This window comes from Plectropomus leopardus, chromosome 1, assembly GCF_008729295.1.
Source record: "Plectropomus leopardus isolate mb chromosome 1, YSFRI_Pleo_2.0, whole genome shotgun sequence".
Taxonomy (NCBI): domain Eukaryota; kingdom Metazoa; phylum Chordata; class Actinopteri; order Perciformes; family Serranidae; genus Plectropomus; species Plectropomus leopardus.
Window position 1 is genome coordinate 35,817,984 of NC_056463.1, and position 23,061 is coordinate 35,841,044.

General features: G+C 38.7%; 1 protein-coding gene across 8 annotated transcripts in view; it reads left to right on the plus strand.

Moving 5' to 3' along the window:
- The window catches only part of mtss1lb (MTSS I-BAR domain containing 2b), an 87,648-nt gene that overhangs the window by 43,412 nt on the left and 21,175 nt on the right, over positions 1–23,061 (plus strand). For all 8 annotated transcript variants that reach the window (XM_042484467.1, XM_042484439.1, XM_042484446.1 and 5 more), the window contains exons 4-5: positions 21,448–21,532; positions 22,941–23,032. In XM_042484467.1, coding sequence (XP_042340401.1) covers positions 21,448–21,532; positions 22,941–23,032 — 177 coding nt within the window. The remainder of the gene's footprint in view (positions 1–21,447; positions 21,533–22,940; positions 23,033–23,061) is intronic.

Genomic DNA, 23,061 nt, shown 5'->3' on the forward strand with positions numbered 1-23,061 from the left:
ACTTCCCTAGATGGTTTCTGACATTGAGATATTTTTTTATATTAGTTTTCTGAAATATTATGTTTAAATATAGTAATGATTATCTGCAGTTGTAAGTGAATCAGCTCTTTTTTTTCAGCTCTTGAACTTCCAGTACATAAATATGAACTAAAATAAACACCTAAATGAGTATTTTCTTTCCAGTAGTATGAAAGAAGATGAAAATAGCCCAAAATCTGCAACCAGATTAGAATCTTTTTTTTGCATTGGTTCCTCTTAAAACTCTGAAAATACACCACAGCGTCTTTATTCCGGCATGTTTGCATCTTCTGTCCTGCATTTGTCATGTTTGTTACGTACATGCTTCATTTGTCCTTCATGATGTGCACGTGTCCATACAGGTTGGAGTGTATACTTCATAATATTTTACCCAACCCTTCATCCCTGTTTCTGTGCTGCAGCTCTGCCACTGGCTGTATTTCCATGGCAACAGTGGCACACACAGATGTCAGTGTGTTATGTTTTGGGGCTCTCTGTCTTACCCCATATTCCTCCACACATTTTTATAATACATTAACAGTCGTAGTATCTTTGAACATGGAAACTTGGTCTTGACCTTGTGCGACAAAAATCTCATCAAGGTCATCTGAGGGGATGCAGTTGATGTTTTGTCACACAGTGTTAACATAGAGGTTGTGTGCTTTGTTTAGTCTGTGGCAACATGATTTTGTGCTCAAGAAGCCTGTTCGTTACTTAAGCGAGCTGATGGGAATGATCCTAAGCTGCTTATTATTTGTTATGATGTGTCAACAGTTCTCTTGAAAGTCACTGCATGGAAGGACTGTTAAAGAGAGACTCAGTGAGAGAGAGAGACATTAGCAGTAACAGCAGAGCAGTCTTTCCCACAGCAATACCTGACCTCCTGCCAGCCAGTCTGCTCCAAACTAAAGTGTACTCGGGGACACGCTGTCACCTCCTGACCGTGTGTGTGTGTGTGTGTGAGTGAGTTAGCAAAAGAGAAGGCTTATTTGATATTTCCCTGACTTTGCTGTATCCTTCTTCTATGCTAAATCTGTCTGCAAAAATTGGTATTACTATAGATAACTATTCTTTCATTCTGCTAATTTTCATCCAATCTGGTTCCCTGTGATGCCTTTTTTGTGGGGGTCAGGAGTGCGCAGAGAGGCAGAGGAGCATACATGATGCCCAGACTACATTACCCACAATGCTATATTTAGTCTACTGCAGTGTGTGACTCAGCACAGCCAAGCCTAACTGTGGTCTGACAGCACCGCTCTTACTGTTTATGCCGACTCACTACATGCATATGTGTATATATTTTGCATGCTTTTTGAAAAAGACTTGGCCACAAAAGCAGAATGACGGCAATCATTTCATTGAACGTGATTCTGTTTATGTAGCCCAAAATCTCAAATTTGCATCAAAGGGCTTACTAATATGTATAGCATACGACCCCCTCTATCCTTACACATATTAGTAAATTTACCCATATTACGTGATAGATTGTAACCCTAGAATACAAAAATGCTTTAAACCTTTGAAACAAAAGCATATTGACTTGATTTCTTTAACAAAACATAGGAAGAGGGTGACAAGCAACTTGACAAGAAATGGCCCAGAAAGAAATAAGACATTTGTAAAATCTTACATGAAAATAAACCAAAAAAGACAAGTTAAAAGAATGTGTTTAGAAAAATTGATTAAAAAAAATCTGTAAGACAATTTTATATAATTAAGATAATTAGAAATAAAGTTTTCCTGGCGTTTTTCTCTTGTTTTCGATCATACAAAATAGCTAATTTTCAGATAATTTTCTTTTCATCCCCTTTTGTTCAGTTTGTGAAACATCTCTCGTCAACAAGACCATCAATTTCTAAAATTTCAGAGGTCTGAATGCATGTGAAAGAAGAAAAGTGATGTCGATCCAGGTGTTAAAGGGTTAAAAAAGGGATTGGTTTATATGGTTAATCTGTAGTATTCAGTAGTTATCCATGTGTGAATGTATGTGGTATATGTGTTGGTCTGGAATGTATTAGTCTAAGATTAAAAAGGCATTATAACCATAATAAGGGTTAGAATCCATTCATAAGCCTATGTGTGTGTGTATAATACTCTTTGCTATTCCAACACACCCAGACACACAGACAGCCCCCGTTTCCCTCAAGCAACTCATATGATGCATCCATGCAGATGGCATGCTGCATGTTACAGTAGATACCATCTGTAGAATGCATGCTCGCCACTGTGCATACTAACGTGTGAGCACTATTAAGAATGTGTGAGAAGTCGTGCTCACATTTTACATGCATATAAGCATATGCCAAGCTGTGTTTTACTAGGTATGTAGAGAGCATGTGTGCTCTCTGCAGCAGTATGTAATCAGTGACATGAAGTGTGGATGAGCAGTGAATTCCAAACACCTTTTCCATGCAGGGGCGTGATCATGTATGTTAGTCATGTTTCCAAGCCTCTCTATGTGCTCTACATGCAAACTAACGTGTAAAGGAGGTCATGACTAACGGTCACCCCGAGGGCTTCATGTGTGGGAGATTTTTCTCAGTTGTTGTTCTTCTCCTGAAGGGTATGTTAAGAAATACCAGTTGACTTGACTGAAGTTTCATCACTCCCGGTACATTTGCATGCACACTATCATTGCCCTCTTATTCTGAATGTGACAATATTATAAATTTGATACAGGTCTCTGAATTAGGCCTTATTCCAAATGTAGCATTTTCTGATTAAGAAATAAGATGAATTTATTTATTTTAATTTATTTTGTTTATTGAACAAGGACAGTACACATTAATCAACATATCAGCAGTAAGCGTCAATGTACTGTAAATATGCCGGAATTACCGCAATTGCTAAATTTCATCCATCAACGTGGGATATGCCGGTATTATTTGGGTTTTAATAGCATTATTTGGTATGTATAGAGCTCCATGCAAACAGCTATTAGTGGAATACTCATTTTCATTAGCCACGTAAAAAGCTTAGTAAGAATATTGTCTTTATTATTTTTGTAAAAACCACTGTATTTTGTACATGAAAACAAAGTCAAACAAATACTGTAAAAAAAAAAAAAATCCCTTTTTATGTTAGAACAGTGATCAAAGCTCATTTCTGCAAGTAACAACCTTTCTAGTGTCCTTGAGTAAGACCCAGATTCCCTACCACCTCCAGAGTGTCCTCCCTGACCCCTGACCTTCCTGTGTATGTCCTGTTTTGCTCAATAAAATATCACCTGACAAGAACACATGATTGCGGGTGAAAATATTCAGTTTGATAGGTCAAAACTGCTGCACCAAGAACAGATATATCATCTTGTTTGTGACAAAGATGCCTGCATCATTCTTGGGAGCAGTGTGCTTTATAGTTCCAGCTGGTGGCTCTAGCTACATGTTTATAGTGCTGATACACTCTAAGATTGGTATCAATCTTCCAATCTAACTCTCCAGTCCATATTTCCAAAAATGTCACAATATTTTAATCTGATTTTCTTGAAGATATGTGCTGCATAGAGGGTGTTCATCTAGATTCAAATACATTGATATTCCAAGATCATTTTTGGAGATTTTCTATGGTAAACTTGTGCAAAAAACCAAACACTTCACTTCCACTTATGGCAATATTTTCTATACCTTCACATCGGCAATAGGCATGGCTGGGGGAATTATTTTTTTGTGTTGTCCATCCCATTTGCAATACTTGAACACCGCCTTGAGGGAGTTTCTTCAAATTTAGCACAAACGTTCACTTGGACTCAGCAATGAACTGATTAGATTTGGTGGTAATGGCACAAAGGTCAAGGTCACTATGAATTTTCTCTAATTTGGCAAAAGTCCACTTGGACTCAATGATAAAATATTAGATTTCGGTGGGCAAAGGTCAAGGTAATTGTAACCTCATCCATGTAATTTCTGTAAACTTGATATCTTTATAGCACATTGGGGGATATTGTTTTTTCCCTTATTTGACACAAATGTTCACTAAGACTTTTGGCCATAACTAAATAATTCATACTCTAATCATGACAGAATTTCACACAAATGTTTAATATGATATAATGATGAAGTAATGACATTTTATATCCAAAATGTCAAAGGTCAGCAAAAACACATTTCTGGCCATTACTCAACATCATAACTCAGGATAAGAAAAGGAGACATTTGGTCAGATACTGAATTGGTGACACTAGTTTTTGGGTGCTCACCTTGTGCTGATAGAAGAGATCTTTTGTGCTGCAGGGGGCTGATGTTGTGTGTGAAGCATCCATGTTTTCACAGACATGAATATGAACTGTAACTGCAACCTGACTAGTACGCAGAGGCATACAACTACAAGGCAATAATTCTACTTTTTCTTTTGAGGGAAAACAAATAATCTGCACTAGATTGCATGAGTCATCTGAAAAGACATTTCAAAAATACCTCACTTGTCTGTAGTGATAACCTCCTGTTCATTATCCATGAATGTTTATTCCTTATTGGGCTGTTGCAAGTACAAAGGGTAGAAATTTCCCAGCGCTCGCAATAATGGACAGTTGATAATCTCAACACATGATGCATGCACACACCAATAGAGTGACAAAAATATGTTACGGAGATATGATTTCACTTAAATGTAACACAGAGCGGCTTTCTTAGTATTAACCAGAGCAGTGAGAGCTCTTAGAGAGGTTTGGAGGTCCAGACAGCGCAGAAAATCAGCCACCCAGCAGCCAATACTGAGAGAAGGTCTGCCGTGTACACTGGCATCAAACAGTGTCTTTGTTTACTGTTCAGGATTCTTGCAAAATTATGATGAGTGGATAACATTTTCAGGTCTGGATGTTGAATTTTTAGATGATGCCCTGGTGTTACAATTACAGAGCACAATAAGGTACTGATGTGAAGCTGATATAAGACCTAAAACTGATATTCAAACTTCAGCATTTATATTGATGAGAGGAAAAATGTCAGTTTGCCAAGGTGCGCAAATGTATTTTCAATTGATTTTGCTTTTCATTGATTTGTGTCAGTGCAAGGTTGCTTGATTAGAGTAAAGGGGTATTAAAACAGTAATGCACTGTATGATAATGTTGGTGATATTGCTTTTCCATGATAAAGACAAGGCATTTTATGATGCATTAGTAAGGTCATCAACCATGAAGCTGCAGGGACTCAGTTTCCTGCTTTTCTTTTTTTTTTTTCTTGCTTTTTGTGTTTTTCCTTTGTCCAGAATCAGTTCATGATATAAAATGCAACTAAGAAAAAGTTGTTTAGTTGTCAACTTCTTCATTTTTTTTTTTTTGTTTTGTCTCGGCACAAATTTAGCCCAATCATTTTTCTGCTCCCTATTTTCTCCACACATTTCCCATTTTCCTCATCACATTTCCAATATTCACCAATTATATCCAAAGCCTTTGGCAATAGAAGCAGATGGCACAAATTTGTCACCACATGGGGCTGATTGCCTGTTGCTCTGCTGAAATATGATTGGCCATTTTCCAGGTACTGTTGTCGTCATTGGCTTGTAGTTGGCAGAAGTTAGTATGTGATTTAAAAATTATAGGAACAATGTTGTTTATCGTCTATAGCATATAGCATATAGCATCTGTTGGACGTGCTGGTACCCCACCTCACAACCCATTGGACTCAAAAGTATTTGCCACCCATGTCCTGGTGCCATATACCACAGGATACCCCCAGAGGTCCTATGTCCTGTCACAGAGGGGATGATATTTGGGTGGGTGGTGCATTATTCACTTCATTTGTAAGTGGTTTTAATAGTTTGGCTGGTACTTGATCAAGAATAGGCTTTCAGGACCTCAAGCACCTTTTGGAGATAAAACTAAAGATAAAAGCAGCAGAACCACAGGGTAAAAATTGCACAGTAGAGCAAACATAGCAATCCAAACTGATAACACAAGAAACAAACAAGGAAATGAGCAGTTTAACTACCTTAAGTTCAGGAGAACAGATGTGTCCTTCATCAGATTATTATTATTATAATATGATCATGTTAAATGTTTGTCTGATAAACGTTTACTACATGTTACTACAATAACTACTGCGTTTTCATCGAAGACACAGACATGGTTTTACCATACCAAAGGGCTAAACCTCCATGCTAGCTAGACTTTGTTCAGAATTGTTTATATAGCACTCCTATATCTATCAACTTTTACTTTACAACACTCATTGTTCTCCTTAGTGGTAGACAGAGACAGGCAGACAGATCCAGTGGAAAACCTGAACTTAACTTTTTTCTTCCTCTCTTTTCCACAGTTTCTTGTGTAATGTCAGAGCAGTCTGTCCCGCCTGCGTTCACTTTCTCTGTTGGTATTTTTAGCAGCAGAATCTGTTCTTTGCCAACAACCCCCTTTTTTAGAGTAAATATGCCCTGTCTGGAGGCCTATAGTTCAGTCCTGCAGTGGTCTCTGGGGAACTAGTGTGTATCTGTAGTCACTTTGTATATTGGTGTGTGTTAGTGTGTATGTGTGTCAGAGAGATTTAAAGCCTCTGTAATCAAAGCCAGAAAATGTGCATGCTTTCCCAGGCCCAGCTGACTCCACTCTAAACCATTACACCAGCACACTCACTGTTCTACAGGATCCTGCTGATTCCTGTATCGTAATGGGTCCAAGGCGCTCAGCTTTGAGTGTGTACATGTGTGTTTGGCTTGTGAGGGAATTGTCGGGCAGTGGGCTTCCTCCATGATGTTAAAGTGGGCTCTACAATGTTAAGGTGTTTTGCCAAATGGTCTCTGCATTCATGGAGTATTGGTGTTGTTAGCAGTGAAGTGCTGAATTCATGTCCAATCATCACAATCTCAGGGTTTAAAAATGAACCCTAATGGTGGAGGCCCCGATCAAACAGCATTGGAAATGACATTCAGTCAAAAGTAGATGGAATGACACTGACATTTTGTATTACACAGGTCATTTTGTCAGATCTTAAAATTAAAAGACATGAAACAAATACTTTCTGTTCATTTATTGCTATTAGGGCTGACATTAAAGTGGCCGTGAGTAGTTGTGATGTTTAAGAGTTCATTTTCTGGTTCATACTTGTATTTTGGGTTGCTGATCATCTATATTCACTTTCTGTCTGAGATGTTCTGTTTAAGTGCATATCTCTTAAATCCTGGGTCATATCACCAACACGTTCGTAACACATTGCCACTTTGCAGTGGACTTCCGCATCTACATATTACACATTAGGTATTACACCCATCCACTTCCCCTCTGCCTGACCTATAGGGACCTTCATGCTCCTTAAATGACATCAACTTGTTGCTGTCCAGCATTGTTACATACGGACGCACCAGGTTTTGTCCGCCCACCTTTTCACCTGATGCTGACCTTCTGCGTATCATACTGCCATCTGGCCATCTACTGACAAAAAATAGCACCATGAATGGTTTTGTCCAGCCGCATTCTCAGCAGCATATCATGCAGACGCGAAAGGTTGCTTTTGGCATCAGAATCTGATGCCAAAATCACTGAAATCTTAACATCTTGACATGTACCAGCAGGAATCTAATCTGAAATCAGGGACAAATGAACAATATCAGCAACCAAGTTTCCTGTATGTTAACATGTAGCTACATGTAGCAGTGTAGGCTATGTGATGTAAGCACCAGCAGTAGCATGCCTGGAGCAGATGACCATATGAAGAAATCCATCACTAGCTGATGGCAGCTTGTCTTCAAAGTACCTTGAAAACAGAATATTCAGAATGATCAAAAGCAAATGTTTTTTTCCTCACAGAGATTACTTTTACATGACCATGCACCTCATTATTTGAAACTTTGGCTCTTTTAATATGAACAAGCATAAAAGGACCCCTTTTAAACAGAAAATACAGTGTATCCTTCAGTAAGCGGATATAAATGAAGCTGTATGTGACTTTAAAGAAATACTGTGCAACACCAGTATACAGAAAACTTTTGCAATGCTGTTTTATGGCTTCTACACTTTAAAGTTGGTGCTTTTGAGCTGTCAAGTTGTTTAGAAAGTTTCTCCCCTGAGTCAGGAAAGTAACACATCTCTCCCTTAGACAGGAATCTGTGAGTTTTAAAAAGAGACAGAGAGGACGGGAGAGAGCAAGACTGAGATAAAAAACAGTGTTCAACATGCAGTTATCCTTAAACAACAGTACACATCTAAACTCAGGACAGATGTCTCCAGTGACCTTTGAGATAAAGCTTCTGGCCCTGACCTTTGACCCCTTTCTGTCCAATACAAAGACATTTAGGCCTCTAAAGGTGACTTATCTTAACATACATTAAGCTCTCTCCTCACTCTGGTGTCATCCTACTTCTCTGTCAATCAATTTGCCATCTTCTTGTCTGCCCCATAAGAGCGGCTGATATGGATAAAATCTTCTCAAACATACATTATTTTTATTGAAAAACTGTTTATGGCAGGATAAGCATGTCTTTTTCAAGTGCAGGCTAGTTAAATCATAAATATGACATTGTAACATAAATGAACAAAGCAAAGGTACAGTTTATTGCAAGACTGTTGCACTGGATTAAATTGCAAAGCTGTGCATGTTATATAGGGCTTTAAGTATGTCCAGCATCTCCAGCATATTACAACGTTACCAGGAGCAACAGTTACTGCTGCAACGTCATCATCAGTGACTGACCGTGTTTGTGAACAAAAAATATGTGTGTGTTCGTTTATTGCACAATACGATTTATCCATAACAATTTCTCAGCCACTTCTTCCAATATTTATCTTCTTTTTTTTTTTTAGAAGGAAACACTTAAAAGTTGCTGTATCATATTGCAGTATTGTTGTATTCACTTGCTCATTTTTAACTTAAAAGAAATCATAACCACCCCACCCAACCCCCCCTCTAAAAAAACATCAAATAAATAATAAAAAAGAAAGAAGGTAGCCTATTATCATGTTTAGAATGTCCTTATGACAGATTACATGATGAAATAGCTTTATGTGCTAATTACCGTAAAGGCTAATTTGAGTACTTAAAGGCATTAATAGCAGATAATCGGGGCTGAATACACTATAATCACTTCACAGTGTACAGAAGCTAAGATTACGCTCCTGTACACTGCATTTACTTGATGTTTTGGAACAGCTCTCATTAGACAAATGAGCGAAAATTGAACTAAAAAGGTTCCTCACTCCCAGGTATCCCATTACACTGTGATGCAGCTGAATTTCATTCAGTTTTTTTGAATCAGCAATACGATGCTGGATTTCCTCACCAAAAAAATGACTTGAATATTTTGTATGTTCACCCTATGAATGAAAATCAGTGCTACAGATAAAGAGATTTTTCGTCTTCACATTATTTTATGACGGAACTGACTGGCCGTGGAAATCAACCAGACTGGACAAGAACAGCAATTTTTTCAGGTTCAACATCGCAGGCACTCATCTGGGTCACATTCTCCAGCGTGATGGGATTCTGATTTTCAGATTTCTGCCCTAACTTATAAAATATAGGAATTTTGTTATTAAACAAATTATAACATGTTCCAGTGGGAAAGTAAAAACAGAAAATGGCAAATAAGGAGCAAAAAAGTAACACTGGAAATATGTTTTTGCAAAAGAATGAGAAATTCAAAAAAAAAGAGAAGAAAGATGAAACAAATGCTTTGTTTTTTTTTAAATGTGGTTTTAAAACGACTACTTGGAGTCAAGAATGAACTGATTAGAATTTGGTGGTTGAAGGTCAGGCTCACTGTGACCTCACAAAACATGTTTTTGGCCACAACTCAGTCATACACTAGTTATGACAGTATGTCACACACATTTCTAATAGGATAAAATGATTATGTGATGACATTTCATATCCAAAAGGTCAACTTCACTGTGACATCATCATGTTTTACAAAACATTGGCTATTACTCAGAACCATAACTCAGGAGCAGAGGAGGAGACATTTGTTCAAAAACCAAATTGATGACACAAATCTTTAGTGTCCTGAAACTGTTCTGACTGTATAGCTTTTCTGTGCGTCTAGGAGAAGATGTGTTAGAGGCATACATGATGTCACAGGTATGGATGTGAACTGTCACTGCAACTTGAGCAGTTCGCGGAGGAATACGACTGTGAAGCAGTAATTCTAGTTTAGCCTTGAGAGCGTGCGTCAGTCCAACTGTCATTGGCAGTCTTATCCTCCTGTCACCATGGCAACAGCAGTTGGGGTGGAGAGATGTCTTTTGGCAGGAAGTGACCTCGCCATGACCTCCTTTTGCCATGGGTACAGGGAGGAGGTCGGAGGTCAAAGCAGGCATGTTGTGGTGTGTGTGTGTGTGTGTGTGTGTGTGTGTGTGTGTGTGTGTCTGTGTGTGTGTGTGCATATGTGTGTCAATTCCTGTCAACTAGAAGAATTTCCAACTGACAGGAAAACTTGTACTTACAGTCTTGTTGAAGTCTAAAATATTTTAGCAGGAATTTGGTTCACAAATTACCCAGTTCAAGTTTGAACAAAAGCATTTGGAGGTCAAACCAGGTTACAGTTGCTGTTGAGTTAAGCTGGGCACTTAACCTATTTTTGAGAGGTAGAAATTATCTTTAAACATATAGGGCCCCTAATTATTCAGAATTATTTTTCACACTCTGAGTACAGCTGGCAGATCAAAACTTTGCGCAGAAAGTCATTTTGAGGTATGAAAAAATGGAGATGTAGATATTTTTGTTTGGACAAAAGGATATTAAATTAAGGCAAATGGGATCTCAGTTCCATTTTGTCTTTTAACAATCCAACATACATACAATTGGTGTTTGCTTTAGCTCCATGGTCCACCATCAAGTGTCAGTTTTGGCCCTCCAGCGAAAAGTTTGGCACCTCTGATATAAGGTGTAGGGCAGTGATACTCAAGTTGCTTTGCACGGAGGCCACTTTTGCAAAATGACAGGTGGACAGGGGCCAGTTGTAAAAGCCCCCGACAGGTCAGCTGTACTAAGGGCATTTAAAGGATGTGAGGACATTGGAGGTTCAGGGGATCTCCCCTGGGTTTTTTTGTCAATAAACAAGCTCTACTTTAATGCTTTTTATGTGTCCTGACATCTTTTTTAATATAAACAGGGTGTCAAGGTACTGCTAGTAGAGTATCACTGGTTTAGGGTCACTTACACTGCTTACATTGCTCCTAATCCATTAAAATCTTGTAAAATTTATTGATGTGTTCCAACAAACTGCTAATAGAGTTCAGCCAGCCCGTTTTAATTCCAATTCTTGTCAAATATCATTGCTTGGTCAGTGATTTTCACATCAGACACCTATGCCAAAAACTACATTTTGTGGCAGCAGGATACATGGCGCGTTGTAGGTAGACATGAATGGCACTGACCAAGTGGTAATATTTTATGAGTCCATTGAAGCCTTTTACATTTGTGTGGAGCATACTTTTGCCTTATTACTTGTGAAAACCTTTACTTCTGCTGCCTGTGATCCAAGCAGAAGGCAGACAGGTAAACATACTCACCATGAGCTCATTTAAAATTGATGCTCTGGCTGTAACGGCACACAAGTCAACAGTTAGTCATGTGGAGCTGTGATATGTTGCAACAGGTTTAGGGTATCTGTGTAAACTGGACATAAAGACAATTATGTTTTAATTTCCTTATTGGACAAAGCTACTTATAGGACCTTATTTTTCATCACTTTATTAAGTCACAATCATCACTTACTCACCACATTGTTAAGCTACATTATTAATTAGTGAACATAATGAGCCTTTACACTGTTATCACTCGTTATCTCCTCAACCAAAATGCATCCAAACCACATCCTCTTGTGGCTTATTGCTTAAGTCTAATGTTTCATGCTGTAATGCATTCCTGCAGCATGCGGTATTTGAGGTTTGCTGCACAGGATTTACCCTGGAATACACTTAAGTGTGTAGATGCCGTTGTATCAGAGACTGGTGGCTTGTTTTGGTCGGGGTGACTGGTTGCCTGGTTGTCTGGGAAGCACAATCTCTGACTTGGTTTCATAGTGAGAGGAGAATCTAGGCCTCATGAATTATTCTGCTTTATCTGGCGCTGCTACAACTGCAGTCTCTCTGCTGCCTGTCTCCCTCTCTTTAATCTGTCTCTTCCTCACCTCCGTCTTTGCCCCTCTTTGTCTCTCCCTGCCTGTCTTTCTGTCTTTTGGTCGAACTCTCTCCCATTCTCTCATTGTTGCTGTGTCACCGCAGAGATGCTGTGTCAGGGGAACAGATGGGCGGCTGCTGCAGACGTCTGTAACCTTGGCAACCACAGCCTCACCTGCTTTGGCATTAACTCTCCCTCCTTGTTATGCCATCCGAGACACAAAAGCTCCATCATCCACAACTCCATGTTCCTCTTCCTTCTTATACCACCTACTACTTCCTTTTCCTCTTCCTATTTCTGATATTGTTTTTCTCCCTCCATTCCTCTTCTTCTCTTTCAACTACTTTTAAACAGTGCCTTATTGCCAGTATCCAGTGATTATGTTATCGCCGCGGTTGCTCTTATGTACAGTTTGTACTTATACCTACCTGTTATCATTCCATTCATTTACCACCGCTTTGAAAGTGCTTTAGGCGTAAGATCCTGACGCCAAAAGTCACCTTTTGCATCTGCATGATACACTGCTGGATGGCGTCAGTTGAGAGTGCAGCCGGATAGAACTGGTCCCAGTGTTATTATGAAATGGCGGATGGCTTAACGGCACCTACCGACGGATGCTGTCACTTGAGAATGCAGCTGGACGGAACCTGTCATATGCCCATGATATGCGATGGATGGTATGGATCCAAGGAATCCAGGGTTTTCATGCAGGAGTCTGGTAGTCACTTTTAATCTGAATGTGTTGGGGTTTTTTTGGGGGGGAGGGGGTTACACCTTACCGTGTGCCTCATTCCCCTAATCTGTGGCAGCATGTGCATTTACGGTGCTTTCCATGTGCAGTTATTACCATAACATAACCATGTGCAGCGTAATCCCACCATGTGCTTGTGTTGAAATGATCCAGAAGGATACAAAGAGAGTAATATGTAGACGTGGAAGCCCACTGCATTGTCAAAATATGCGATGACTTAGGATGAGAACGTGTTGCTTATATCTACTAAAGTAAGACATTAAACGCTGTAGCCTATATAACCCACATAATCGTGAACCAGTAGGCTGTGATGATGTGACTTCTGTCCTGCAGTCTGTCCTCCCTCATCTGAAGGGGGTAAAAGAGGTCAGGTCACTTAGTATAAAGAGAAACAAGGTGGAAGGTGGACAGGAAGGATGGACAGGTCAAACAAACAAAGGCCTTTGACCCAGGAGACCAATATTTGTGTCCATTGTGAAACCGAAAGTCAATGTTGAGTTAGTTTTAGTTACATACGTATGTGATGTCACATCATGGTAAAGTATACTATGCTGAATTGTCAGTTACTCTTTCTAAACTCTTTCACTGACAAGTGAAAGTGATTAATTTTATTATTTAAATACAAATTACTTCTTTATTTGTCCACTTGGGGTTTAATTCTGTTTTTATTTTCATTTGAAGTACACAACCTGTGCATCACTGTGCTGGACTTGAACCAGCTACCCATCAGTTCCCAAGCCAAGTCCCTGCCTTAGACTGTATAAGGTCTGTACGGACTGAGCTACTACCACCCTGCTATTTTTTTAAAAAAAAAAATTTACAGTTTAAACAAGACTACAGAAGTCTGTCACCAAACACAACCTTTCTCTCTGGTGTATGGTCATGTAATATAACAGGGTTATCCCCCACTGCTAGCATCATACAGTTAAGTATTATAGTGCATAGTTATTGACATGCTGGAAAGAATATATGGTCATAAACATAGAAATCCACAAGAAATATTTGGGTTTGCATTTCTGGTGTGTTTTCAAACCTTACAGCTAACACAACAGATGCCGTCTTATTTAATGAGAGCAGCAGACAGGTGTTTGTTTTGGGAAGAAGGCTGCTGTTCATTAAGGTTGCAAAGTGCTTTTTAGCTGACTGTGTCACAGCTTCGAAATAAATGCACACTGATTGTGTTTTTATTGGTATAGCTATTATAGGGCTAGCCCAAGAGATCGACCAGGCTGACATATTGGCCAATATTAGCCTATTGCAGATACATGTAGGCTTATATCACATTTGGATCAGGCCATAAGAACACATTAGCCTTTTGGCCGACAAAATTCCTCCACAAACAGATGTGATGTCACGGTTATGATGTGTGTAAGAAATACTGTGCAGGGCGATCAAAGGCTTTAAAGACTTTAGAAGAGACATGCTGTGGTTTAATTTTGGTAATATTGTACAAAACAGAGTATGATCCACTGCTAGAATATTGGCTGCTTCATTTTCACAAAGTCGCAGACTGCGGCTGGTGTCACTGTAACTTTAGGTGTAATAACCTGCCTGACAAAGCAAATATCCAAAGTAGACTGTGATGTCTGCCATTATGTTAACATGAATAAAAGCCTTTGCATGTCAGTACATTCCAACAAATAACCTCCTTCTGCTTTGAGGTGAAATTAGGCTTGAGTTATGAAGATAGCGTAGTGTGTGTGTGTGTGTGTGTGTGTGTGTGTGTATGTGTGTGTGTCAGGATGTGTGTCCTATGTGTGTTTGTCCCCATCTAATTGTGAGCTGGCCCAGTATATCAAACCTAGATATCGTGTATGAAATGTGAAATAAAATGTGACTTTATCTCTGTCACCTTGTATAACATAAAAATATGACTAGACTAGACACACTACACACACACATGCTGGGTGCATTTAGCCGAGTGAAATACATCATCAGTACCACTTTTGCAGTTGCATGTTTGCTTGCATTGCACAGCAAATGAAGACACAGAGGCAGATGAATCCCTCTGCAAGATCATAGATAATAGTTGCCATGGAGATGCACTGGTGGGAAGGCCACAGATGCCCCAGGCAGAGAGAGAGAGAGAGAGAGAGAGAGAGAGAGAGAGAGAATGTTATCATTAGAGAGCAGACTGTTTAAAGAGGCTCATTGATATTCTCTGGGAAAGCAACAGTATACGGCAGCATATATGTGTGTTGATGAGGATGTGTCCGTCATCATAAAGTAAATGTAATCACTCCAGGATAGTAACAAGATGAGGTGGTCCCTGGGCAGTCCTGCTACTCTGTTGAAGGGACAGAGTATATGAGGGCTATTGGATAGTAAAAATTATGCAAAAAAAAAAGAATGAAAATGAAAAGAACGAAAGAAACAAACAAAAAAAAAATAATTCGTTTTTTTGCATTTCTATGTCCTCTTTTTAATACATACTTAAATGGTCACTGGTTGCATAGTAGGGTAATTGTACATACACGATAAGAAAACAGTTGCAATCTTGGTAATTTAGTTATTATTTCCAGAATTGTGTGTGTGTGTGTGTGTGTGTGTGTGTGTGCGTGTGTGTGTGTGTGTGTGTGTGTGTGTATGTGTGTGTGTGTGTGTGTGTGGTATTCCCTCTCTGTCCTTCAGTCTCTCTCTCTCTGTTGCAGTGACGTTCAGACATGCGTTTCCTTAGCAGCAGACAATTTGACCTTAGCAACAAACATTCTCGTTCTCACCTTAGCAACAGGCCAAGATCTGCGCTGTCATGGAAACCGTAACAAACCTGTCAGTTAAGTCAGTTGCTAGGTGACGAGAAAGAATAGTTACTTTGCCATTCACTGGGTAGACTAACACTTTACCCGCTCTGTGACTAAACATGATCAAATGTGTTTTGAACCAAAAAAACAAAATTTGACCAGAAAAAAATGTATGTGTTATAGTCCTATATATAGCCTACTGATAAAGAATATTGCCTCTAGAATTGTTTTACTTATCAGGACTGCACATATCATTGTTGAATTTCAATTCTAATTTTGTAACTATTAGGTGTGTTATGTTTGATAGTCCCCTATATGCACCGATGTTGTTAATATTCTAAATAATAATAGTAATAATATTTAATACTTTTCAAGTTGACTAAAGGCTTTCTAGATTTAAAGATTAACATAATGATATAAAGCAGCTGGATCTAAAGTCAAGGCAATAACAACATATTTAAACAAATAAAATGCAAATATAAAAGATAATATCACAAGACTGATAATGATCTTATACAAAGTAGATAGGAAGTCAAGGATTCCAACAGATAAAAGTGCAAATATATAGAAATGCATGTAAAAATACGAACATTATGGCACTACTTTTGTGTTGGTCAAAGTTTACACACAGCTCAGGTATAATTTAAATACTTGCTGCATCTACTACAATAGATAATCACATTTTTCATGATATATAAGTGTTATGCAGAAATAATAGAAAACCATACTACATCACTGAAGCTACAGTACAAGGCTAGTATTCATTACTTTGTCTGGGTGGGTCCCTCACAAACACATACATAGACACACGTCTTTTTACACGGAGCTTTGCAGCCAGGAAGCAGATCAAAAGCAGGAAGGGGAGATCGAGTGAGGGGGAGAGGAAGGAAAAAGAGTAAAGTCATATTTCCCTGGAGGGAGTCCCTCCTGCTCTCTGCTGGACGCACAGACACACAGACTGACAAACAGAAATTAGGTCGGGAGGGAAGGATTTATCTCAGAATGCTAGCACACTTTATTAAGAGAAAAAAAATTATGTATTTTAGGATTACAAAAAGTCCCATGGCTCTGCCTTTTTGCCTTAAACTCAGCTTTTACCTCCATTTCCAAACACACTGAAAATGGAAGCTGCATTCAGGTTTTATGTCTCTGTTTAGCTGCAGGTTTTTACAATGTCTTTGCTTTTTGTGGGACATATACTATAGATGATTACTGCATTTTGTTTTAGATAAAAAGAACCAGAGAAGGCTTACTGAACATTAGATCAATGTACATACAGTGTACATAATAGTCAGAATATTGCCATTTTTCAAAATAATGTACTGCTTATTATATTTGGTAAACCTGCATTAACTTGGGGGCAGTGGAAAAAATGCAGACATATTATCAACTTTTATGTTGGTATAGTGAATTTGTTAGCAACCGTTGCTTATTTTCACATCGGACAGCAGACACAGAGCAGCAGTTATTTGAAGAAATGTGGGCACTAGAAAAATGTGTGTTCAGTATTTAATCTTCTTTATATGCCAGTGTAATGCATCCACTTAACAAAATCAAGCATCCATTTGCTGTTTTTTTTCTGAATTAACAAGATGATTATCTCAGAATTATGAGAAACTTTTAACAAAAAGAAACTGTCGTTTTAGAGCAAAACAAGATAATTATCTTGTAAATTTAGAAAAAAAAATTAAAATTTACACCATTATTATCTTCTATCTTCTATTTTCTTTCGATGACCACTACTTCAGAATTCTGAAATAATCATCTAATTTAGTCAGAGAAAGAGTTTTTTTTACACATATGTACTTTTAAGCCCTCCATCCACTCTTATGGGAATATCTTATTGTTCTTATATTAATTATGTCTTTAACTGCTAAATGTTCCACTGTACTGTTAGTACTGGGCAGATAGTGTACAGGGTTTTATCAGAGCTTTTTCACTAAAAAAAGCTGTCTGCTGCATCTGGAAACACCACTGATGAAAACAGTGACAGTAAACCAAAAAGTAAAGAAAAAACAAACTAAAAGAATGCTCCTAAGAGTTGGTATTGGTGATTTAGTGATAATTCTCTGTGTGTGACCATCTTTGCATTATTTATAGTCATTTTATCTAGTGTCAAGAAAAAAAAGATGATTGCAACTCACATTATACCCAGTATCACAGATTTAATTTTGATGTTTCTGCAAAAACACTTTGCCTTATTACAACAGACTTTTTTTTACATCACATTTATATATATATATATATATTAAATTTGTCTTCCTTTCAGCTCTTTTTTGGCCTAATTTTCCAGCCAAATCAATATTTCAACAATACTAGCAAACAGCATGTTTTCATTATCCCATTTCATCTCATCCCATTTTATCTCATTTCATCCCTCATAGACAGGGGTAGGCAGGTAAACAGAACTGATACAAATGCAGGTTTACTTGTTTTGCTTATTTTGCAAGAAACAGCATGCTAGACAACATGTTTCGAGCCATTGCTGGGCCTTTTTAGTTCAGATAAAGTGCTAAAACATGTTGATTTGCATTGGAAGCAAATGAACACTGACTTATACACACACACACACACACACACACACACACACACACACACACAGTAGCTGTATTCCAGATGTGAGTGTGTTCTGGGCTGCCCTTCATCTAGTTGTTGATCTCCTATGGAGTCTGAGAGGCAGGGTAATAACAGACAAACAGGAAGAGGACCAACATAAATGTAGAGATCAAAAACTCACTCACTCACAAACACACACACACACACACACACACACACATGCGCACACGCATTTGGCTAAAACTCCAGTCCCATGTTTTTTCTCGCCAGCAGTGAGCTCATTAAAATGAGCAAAGCGACCCCTCTCGTCTTCACGCTCTCTCATCTCTCCTCCATCTCTTCCTCTCTAATTTTTCCCCCAATCCTCCTTTTCCTTCAAAACAAAATCACACACACACTCTCTCTTCATCAGATTTATGTTGTGTGACTCTGCTTCCCTCTCCACCATGTCAGTTTAAGATCCACTTATTGATTTGGCATCAGATGACACTGTCAACACACAGATAATACTGTGTCAGTTATACAACTGATTGGCATGCATGGTGTAAACTTGAAGCGTGTGTGTGTGTGTGTGTGTGCGTGTGTGTGCGTGTATATGAATGTGTGTGTTTGGGGGAGGGTGGCTCTGCTTTAATGAATGGTTGCCGGGTAGAACGGGAGGCGTGAGGGAGGAATTTGTTAATTATGAATGGAGCACTTCTCTCTGGATGTGAACAACACACAGTGTAAGTGTATGTGTTTGTGTGTGTGGGGATGGTTTGGCATTAGTAAGTGTATGGGTACATGGTAACATGTGAGTATGTGCCTTATGATTGTTTTGAACAGAGAATTGCTGGTTTTGATCTTGCTGGTGAAATTGAACTAGTAAATATAGCTACCATTAAGATGCTGATGAGTAAGGCATGTTGATCAGATCAGGGCAGCACAGGATCATTATTTTTCAGTTAGATCCAGAAGAAATCCCATGCTGAGATTTACAAAATCTAATGTGTGAGATAATGTGGTTTTATCCAACACACTGCATATGAACTATCACCCTGAACAACTGGTAATCAAAGTGTGCATCATATTCTTAATGTTTTAATGTGAAACAAACAGAGGTTTTAGTTTTATTCTTGTAAAACATATATATTAAAAACATTTTTTTTAAAATCTGATTTGTGATATTGGGCTCTAGAAAATAATAATTTCATATTCTTATTGTATTTTATTTTAAAAAAAACCTTTATATATGTTACTTGTATTTTGTAGTTCTTGGTTTTGTTTTATTCAATATGTTTATTGTCACGCACCAAACTACCAAAGCAAATTCCTTGTGTGAAAGGCTACTTGGCAATGAACCGGATTCTAATTGTTCTTCACAATGGTCCTTTGAGCTAAATGTTAACCTCAGCATGGTAATATTTTCACAAAGATAGTGCTAGCATGCTACATGTCTAGCAGGTGACATTAAGAATGCTGTCTTAGTTTAGCAATTTAGCTTGCTAACATTTGCTAATGAGAACTAAATGCAAAGTTAAGTTTAGGATGATGCTAATGCCTTTTTTTTAGTACTAGATGATGTTACCAAAGTTCTTTCAACTGATTCTTTTGTGATGATACATATGTAGAGATGTCCAGATTTCGTACTCCTAAACATAGGAAGGGACAATATAATGGCCAAAATGGTGGACCAGCCGATATTGCCAAAAATTGTTGTGGTACAGGGACTGCCCATTGTTCAAACTGCTCATAATTACGAAGGCCCAATAGTCAGGTAAACATCACATAGGACCAAGATTCCATTTCTCCAACAGCCCAGTATCTCGAAAACAACCATACATTGCCTCAAAGGGCAAAATATGCTACACACTCTCCCAAAAAGAAGCACATGACTAATTATTATGTATGATGACATGATTGGACCTTCCTGCCCTACTCTGCCTCTGACTGACTCTTACTCATTGCCTTGGTCGGTTGGGTTGGTTTCGATTTAGGCATAAGGTATGAGAATGGTTAGGGTTAAAGCAAGGATAACAGGGTGAGACAATCCAAGGTAAAGTAGGATGGGATATGGTATAAAAGCAAGGTCCAATGATGTCATTCTATGTAATTATTAATTAATGTGTAGTGTATTTTTTGATGATATGTCCCCTGCACATTTGTTTTCAGGATACTGGGCTGTAACAAAATGGCATTTCAGTTCAATGGGACATTTTTTGGACTATTTGGGCTGCACAGTTATGAGCTGTCGGAACAATGACGTGGCACCCATGTGATTAGTGAGACTACAAATATTCACCATTTATGTGATGAAATTAGAGTGCTGAAAAAAAAATGCTGCAGTTTAATGAAAGAATTCAGTTGCTTGATTTGTTTCCTTAATAATGTGGTCACGGTACATGAAAGGTGTAGCAGGAAAAGTTCCATCATTTATACTGAAATTATTGAGTGAATCATTTCGGAGAAGTTACCACCCACCTCTTTTTTTCCAAACACTGAATTTTTTTAGTTTTGGTGAAAATAAAGATGAAAATATTAATCTGGTGCAAAACATTTTGGAATAACAACCTTCCACCCTCTGCACTGCCTGTATTTCTCTCTGTAAGTCTGTCTAAGCCCTCATGATAAACAGTGTCTCTTGAGGAAATCCCATTTGGCTGCTGTTTAATCTGAATTTTCCAGTGTGTACATTTCAGTGGCAGCCGTGATTATAGTATTCACAAGGCACTGCATACTATATAAGCCATACCTCTGCTGGAGTCTTTAAGAACATTACATGAGACTAAAGCTATAATAAGTTTTTTTTTTTCTTGCTGGCTTTCCACCTGTACAGCAGCAGCAGCTCTGAGCACCTTGTTTGGAAGTTAGTGGTGTCTGCCATCAGTTAAACTGACTTTAACTCCAGGGTCAGCTTTTTCCACTTGGGTCTACTCTAGCTTAAAATAGACTGCTGTTTACAGTTGCAGGTTAGCAGCTCACGAATCTGGGTCCCTGAGCCGTTGGCTCTCACACAAACACACACTCACGAGACACTACTTTATTTGGACGAAGAAGGGAGAGTGTGTAGTATCTACAAGAGGCAGACTGGGGTCTTGTGTAAATACTAGCTAAATGTAAAAGGATACAAAAGCTTGGTCGTCGATCATCTGATGAGGAATACAATGCTTTTACCAGCAGTTACTTTGCACAGCATACTAATGCCTGTAATGTAAATATTGATCCTAGCTTTGTGTGGTTTCTGTGCAACAAAAAAAGGGCCTACGGTGATAAATGTGCAATAAGACTAGCATCTGTATGTGTATGCATGTCTGTGTGTGCATTTCATCATATGAACCTGGCTATTTTGTGTTTCCAGGGGCAACCAGGGATATCGGTTCAGCTCTGACCAGGATGTGCATGAGGCATCGCAGCATTGAGGCCAAACTCCGCCAGTTCACCAAGTAAGATACATGTCAATTCTTTCTTTCCTTTCACCGTTTCTGACTGTTTGAACCTCCTTACTTTGATTCCTTTGATTCCATTATTGTCCTTAAAGCCAAAGATGTAGTTGTGACAAAGTTCAACTGTTAGGTTGCCTCTTGTTGCCTGTGTCTCAGCCAAACAGTTGCACCAATGGCCAACTAGCACATACATTCTGCACCCACGTGAGAGGAAATAACAAAGGTTTAGATATTGTAACCCTAGTAACCCTAGTAACCCTAGTTCTATTAGCACAGGTGGAGCCTTCTACTGGGCTCTTTGGGAAATACTTCTGTTATTACCTGTGTGAGACAGAACTCTTCATAGCAGCAGGTGGTGGTGGTCAGTATTTATCTTTCAAAAAGGGAAACCGTTAGACTGACAAGATGGATTGAAGACACCAATTAGCCAGTAAGCCGTTTCTCAATGGCTCAGTGGCTAAAAGCACAATCTTACCTAAGATAACAAGTTTGTTTTAATTTCATGCCCCCTTAACTTTAGCCGTTTGTTTGCTGTCCTCACTCCCAGAGTGATTCATTAACTGAAAGGCTCCACTGACTCCCTTGCCAATTCAACATGCTGAATAGGCCAACAAAAGGTCGACAAGGACCAACTAGAGCCAACAATGTGAGACACACAAAAAAAAACTAGGACGACAGACATGCACCAGTGGCCTGTCATTGACCATCAGCCTGGTGTGTCAGGGCCTTTACGCTGTAGCCAATTGGGATTTTATAGAAGTCAAACCTCATGTGTTTTTATCTACAGCTGACCTTGTTTTTCAAGTTAGGTTGGGGCAAATGCTTTTTGAGGATTTCTTGTCAGCTGTATGGCTCCCATTGGGAACATTGCACTGTAATACAACAACTGGTGCACAACTCAGACCACTCAGGAAACCTCACCAAGAGTCTGTTTTCCACCATTGTTTACCTTTACTTCATTCTCCATGCTCTCTAATGACTTTTCCAAGGCATAGGCTATTATACTGATGGAGATGATAATGATGATGATAATCTATTACCATGGTAATGACAGGGGTCCCTTTGAAGACTGTCTGTATTTGTGTATATGTGCACATGTTCCATTTCTTGTGTGTGCATTTGTATGTATGCACGTGTGGATGGGGGGGGGGCTCCATGTTCCAGATATTAAAATTGCAAAATGAAATGACTTGTGGAGGGAAAAATGTGTAAGGATCTCCTTCCAGAAACTTGGTGGTCGGGAAATGGGTTTCACCACTGTTTACATTAAGTCACATCAAGTCTCTTTTCAAAAAAACACACAATAACAACATTTCTCTGATTTTCACTGAAACAAAGTAGTATTTATTGTATTTATTGGCATTCTGTCTCTTATGTAATGTTCCTTCTTGTTGAATGTCTCCTGCAGTGCTTTGATGGAGAGCCTGATCACTCCTCTCCAGGACAAGATTGAGGACTGGAAGAAGACAGCCAACCAGCTGGATAAGGATCATGCCAAAGGTAAACACACATCGAAGGTCATGATGCTA